At 47.3% G+C, this 5988-nt stretch overlaps 1 protein-coding gene across 1 annotated transcript; it reads left to right on the plus strand.

Annotated features, from left to right (window-relative positions):
- LOC103639759 (ervatamin-B) lies at positions 1-1442 on the plus strand. The gene is made up of 2 exons (XM_008662477.2): positions 1-509; positions 634-1442. The coding sequence occupies exons 1-2, from the start codon at positions 35-37 to the stop codon at positions 1236-1238; spliced, it is 1080 nt and encodes a 359-aa protein (XP_008660699.2). The 5' UTR covers positions 1-34; the 3' UTR covers positions 1239-1442.
- The last annotated feature ends 4546 nt before the right edge of the window (positions 1443-5988 follow it).

The following is a 5988-nucleotide window of genomic DNA, read 5'->3' on the forward strand; positions in this document are numbered from 1 at the left end:
CAGCAGTTGCACTAGTCATCGCATCCACCATAACATGACCATGGCTACCGCCTCAGCTTCGCTAGCTCTTGTCATGCTGTTCGCCTGCAGCCTTCTCCTTGCAGGCACGGCGTTCAGTGATGATACCATAGCCATACCCTTGCTGGAGCGGTTCAAAGCCTGGCAGGCTGAATACAACCGCACCTATGCGACCCCAGAGGAATTCCAGCAACGCTTCATGGTCTACAGCGAGAACCTCCGGTTCATCAAGACCATGAACCAGCTGTCGACCGGGAGCTCGTATGAGCTCGGTGAGAACCAATTCACCGACCTCACCGAGGAGGAGTTCAAGGACACATATCTTATGAAGCTCGACGAGCAGCCCCCTGCAGCTGAGGCCATGCCACCGATCGTCGGCACCATGAGCACAGCAGGCATGTCCAACGGCGACAACACCGGCGAGGCTCCCAACAGTGTGGACTGGAGGACCAAGGGAGCAGTGACGCCGGTCAAGAACCAGCAACAATGCGGTAAAGTTTGGGTCTTGATGTTTGTTTCTGTCTTAGAAATGAAAAAAACGAAGGGAATGTCATGCATCTATTTATGACCCATGCATATGTAAAAGATTTGCTCATCATCCTTGCATGCGTGCAGGCTCTTGCTGGGCGTTTGCAACGGTGGCGTCCATCGAAGGTGTGCACCAGATAAAGACAGGTCGTCTGGTGTCCCTGTCGGAGCAAGAGATCGTGGACTGCGACCGTGGGGGGAACGACCACGGCTGCCGTGGCGGTTACCCTAGATCCGCCATGGAGTGGGTCACCCGCAACGGCGGCCTGACCACCGAGTCGGACTACCCGTACGTGGGCAGCCAGAGACAATGCATGAGCGGCAAGCTTGGTCACCACGCGGCCAGGATCCGTGGCTACCAGGCGGTGCAGCGCAAAAACGAGGCCGAGCTGGAGCGCGCCGTGGCGGGACGCCCGGTCGCCGTGGTCATCGACGCGAGCAGGGCCTTCCAGTTCTACAAGCGCGGGGTCTTCTCGGGCCCCTGCAACACCACCACCGTCAACCACGCCGTCACGGTGGTCGGGTACGGATCAGCCGGCAGCGACAGCGGCGGCGGCCGCAAGTACTGGATCGTCAAGAACTCGTGGGGTCAGAGATGGGGAGAGAATGGCTACGTGCGGATGGCGAGGCGTGTCAGGGCTCGGGAGGGCATGTGCGCCATCGCCATAGAGCCCTACTACCCGGTGATGTGATCTAAACAAGCTAGTATGCTTGGATAAGGATGCATGCATGGAATTAAATAAACTAAGCTCAACGAGACGGTGTGTGTGTGCTGCGCTATGCCTATCGATGTTATTGTTTGTTTGCTAATGTAACATTTATCTCAAAAGGCAATGACTTTTGGGGATGCAGTATGTGTGTTCTTACATTAAATAAAGAGAATCACAATTGATCTCTTCTCTGTCACTGCGATATGTGTCTCAGGCTGGCCGCCTGAACGTTTTTTTTCCTTTTTGAACTAGAGATCATTTTTTCCATCATCGAGAAAAGGTAATGCAATGCATTGAGATGTACATGAGCTGATAGGGTACATATAATGCACATGAACTAACAAAGTTCACAAAAAATTCTAAAAAAAATCATACATATTTTCCCATCCTACTTCTATTATATACAAAATTTTAAGATCAAATTCGTTATATTTTAGTTGTAATAAAAAATATAAAATTTCTGACAAATTTAAATTAGAAAATCGGATAAAATGTTCTCTTTTTATTACGTATTTGATAATTTACGGATTAAAATGAATTAAAATAGAGTGACTAAAAATTAGTCCCTAAACATCCGTTTAGTCTCTAAATTTCTAAATACCAAAACTAAAACTCGATTTTAGTTTCTAAAATTTATAAACTAAAATAGAATAAAATGGAGGCAATAAAATAGAATAAAATGGAGGGAACAAAATAGAGGAACTTAATGTTAGTCCCTAGAAACCAAACATCTATGTTTCATGAGTTTGGCATCAGTTGTTGGGAACTTTTAGTAGAGATGAGACATATTAGCTCTACGGTGATCCTTTTGTCAATCTTCGAACACTTGCCGACATGCTATTTTTGGATGTCCCTGTTATTTGGGGTGGCATCTTATGCCATGTTTGTTTCGGATTATAATATCTCCAGATTATATAATCCAGCGCAAATAATTCAGCAGGTAAACAAACATCTAGATTATGTGTTCAGATTATATCACTACACGATGGTTCACTTACAGCGACCTACGGTTAGTTGCTAAAACGGCCTTCAGCGACCTACGGTTGGTCGCTAAAAACTTATAGCGACCCATAAGGATGGTCGTTTGTCGGCGTTTCGGACCCGCGAGGACCGTCAACCGACTAGTGAATTTATCGCTGCGTGCCCCTGCCCAGATGGGTTGATGCAAGATGGAACACAAGCGGGAGGGAATGAGGCTTATATTATCTTGCACCTGGGTGCTCGTAGTAGGGGTTACAAGCGTCGCAAGAGGGCGAGAGTGAGAGAAGGAGAGAGAGAGTTCGGTCTTGAGATGAGGCGCCTGAGTTTGCCTCCACCGTGTCTCTCCTGCTCTGCCTGCCTCTGCTCGTCCTCTCCCTGTGTGCGTGCCCCATTTTCGTTTGTGTGCATGCGTGCGTGTGTGTGTGTGCGTCCGTGTGTCCGTGCCTTAGGAAGGCCCTGGTCATCCCCTTTTATAGATACAAGGAGATGCCCAGCTGTACAACGGGGGTGTAGCTATGTGCTAACGTGGCTGGCGGAGAAGTGCCTTGAGCCCTGTACATGTGCTAACGTGGTCGTCCGAGAAGCGCTTGAGCCCCGTAGAAGCGTGGCTGACGGTGCGGCCCGGGGTCCTGCTGACGTTCCCTTGCTTTCGTAAGAAGCTGAGAGCCATCGACGTCATGGGCGCACGCGGGGAACCATCATTACCTGCTATCGGAGTAGTTTGATGTGACTCCGGTCTTGTTCCTTCGTAGCAAGGGGCAGCTAGCTAGGGGTAGGGTAATGATGGATCCCCTGTAGCGTAGTCGGTCCGAGGCCGAGGTCGGGCGAGGCGGAGACTTCTCCTGAGGTCGAGGCCGAGGTCGGGCGAGGATGTGACTCCTCCCGAGGCCGAGGCTGAGGCCGAGGCCTGGGTCGGGTGAGGCGGAGACCTTCTCCCGAGGCCGAGGCTGAGGCCGAGGCCTGGGCGAGGCGGAGCTCCCTGTCACGCCCGAGGCTGAACTCGGGAGAGGTCACGACTTACTGTTGCTAGTCTTACCCTGGTGGTTGGCACAGTAGCTGGAGCGGGGCGAACAGTGCTGTTTTCCTGTCAGAACGGTCAGTGAAAGGGCGAAGTGACTGCGGTCACTTTGACCTTGCCGACTGAGGCGCGCGTGTCAGGATAAGGTGCCAGACGATCCCCGCATTAAATGCGCATGCGATACGGTCGGTTGGTAGGGCGATCCGGTCGATGTCGTTGTACGACAAAGTTTGCCCGAGCTTAGCCTCGGGTGAGACGGGGGTGCGTCTGCTGACTGAGGGGACCCTCGGGTGTGGCGCGAATCTGTCTGGGACTACCGTCCTTGCCCGAGGCTAGGCTCGGATGAGGTCGCGTCCCTTGGTAGACGAGGCCTTGACTTGAACCGCGCTTTATCAGCTGTTTATGGTTTATTCTGAAGATGTTTTCTAGTCGTGTTTAGGAGCATTGGGGGTATCCCTAATTACGGTACCCGACAGTAGCCCTCGAGCCTCGAAGGGAGTGTAGGTACTCGCTTGGAGGTTCTGCCGGATTTTTGCAAGGGGACCAGCCCTTCTCAGTCATGTTCTGTTCCGATGGGTGCGCGCGAGCGCACCCGTCGGGTGTAGCCCCCGAGGCCTCGGAGGAGTGGTTTGACTCCTCTGAGGTCTTAATTCTTTTTGTGATGCCTCGGTCGGCCTTGTTGTTCCCTCATGCGGCCTGGCCGTAGCCCGGGTGCACAGTCAGGCTCCGAGTTTTTACGCTGGTTTGTTGACAAAAAATTCATACATATTTTCCCATCCTACTTCTATTATATACAAAATTTAAAGATCAAATTCGTTATATTTTAGTTGTAATAAAAAATATAAAATTTCTGACAAATTTAAATTAGAAAATCGGATAAAATGTTCTCTTTTTATTACGTATTTGATAATTTACGGATTAAAATGAATTAAAATAGAGTGACTAAAAATTAATCCCTAAACATCCGTTTAGTCTCTAAATTTTCAAATACCAAAACTAAAACTCGATTTTAGTTTCCAAAATTTATAGACTAAAATAGAATAAAATGGAGGGAATAAAATAGAATAAAATGGAGAAACTTAATGTTAGTCCCCAGAAACCAAACATCTATATGTTTTATGAGTTTGGCATCAGTTGTTGGGAACTTTTAGTAGAGATGAGACATTAGCTCTACGGTGATCCTTTTGTCAATCTTCGAACACTTGCCCACATGCTACTTTTGGATGTCCCTGTTATTTGGGGTGGCATCTTATGCCATGTTTGTTTCGGATTATAATATCTCCAGATTATATAATCCAGCGCAAATAATCCAGCAGGTAAACAAACATCTAGATTATGTGTTCACACTACCGGAATCCGGCCCTTTCCCGAGTGTCGGAGTCTTTTCCGAGTGCTTTTTATCAGGCACTCGACAAAGAAGACTTTGCCGAGCGCCGCACTCGGCAAAGTCCGCCGCTCGGTAAAGGGCTCGTTTACCGAGAGCTGGACACTCGGCACATCGAAGCACTCGGCAAAGACGGCTCTCGGCAAAGGTCCGTTAGCAGCCGTCTACAGCTGACGTCTGTCAGTCTTTGCCGAGGGCCGCCAGCCGGCACTCGGCAAAGCAGATTCTTTGCCGAGTGCCACATAGCTGGCACTCGGCAAAGAGAGTTTTTGCCGAGTGTTTTCTGTGGACACTCGGCAAAGCATATTTGTATTTTTTTTATTTTGGCCACTAAACTTTTTGTGGTATGTTCCTACACTATGTAGACCTACATGTACCATTTTCGGATAATTATAACTGTGTTTTCAATAGCTAGTGGATTTAGTTCGTTTATTTGGATTTCTTCGGAAAATTCAGATTTGAACTGCAGGTCACTCGAAACTTGGAAAACAGTGCATGAAAAAATGATATCCATGCTACTTAGCACAAGTTACGACCGATTTCAGGAGCGGACCGGAAACTTCGAGCACCATGCTCACTTAACATGGCCGTGAACTTGCCATCCAGGTGTTTATAAATTATATAAAACACAAACAAAGTCAGAAAATCATGAAACCTGTCCACGTGTCATGATATCATATGTAGAGGCTGTGATAAAAATTTGAAAAAATTTCAAAAAAGTTGTGACGCACTATGTGTACAAATCTAAGAGATCCACATTGAAACTACATGATTTCATGTGTAGTTCTCTTAGGTTTCTACACATACTGTCTCACAACTTTCTCCAAACATTCTAAATTTTTTATCACAGCCTCTACATATGATATCATGACACGTGGACAAGTTTCATGATTTTCTGAGTTTGTTTGTGTTTTATAAAATTTTTAAACAGCTGTATGGCAAGTTCACAGCCTTGTTGAGTGAGCATGGTGCTCGAAGTTTCCGGTCCGCTCCTGAAATCGACCGTAACTTGTGCTAAATAGCATGGATATCATTTTTGCATGCACGGTTTTCCAAGTTTCGAGTGACCTGCAGTTTAAATCTGAATTTTCCAACGAAATTCAAATAAACGAACTAAATCTACTAGCTATTTAAAACACAGTTATAATTATCCCAAAATGGTACATGTAGGTCTACATAATATAGGAACACACCACAAAAATTTTGGTTGGTAAAATAAAAAAATACTAATGTACTTTGCCGAGTGTCAGCTGGGTGGCACTCGGCAAAGCCTACTTTGCCGAGTGCCAGCGATCTGGCACTCGACAAAGCGTATTTTAAAATTAAAAAAAAATTCTTTGCCGAGTGCC

This window comes from Zea mays, chromosome 9 (genome assembly GCF_902167145.1).
Source record: "Zea mays cultivar B73 chromosome 9, Zm-B73-REFERENCE-NAM-5.0, whole genome shotgun sequence".
In the NCBI taxonomy this organism is placed as follows: Eukaryota; Viridiplantae; Streptophyta; class Magnoliopsida; order Poales; family Poaceae; genus Zea; species Zea mays.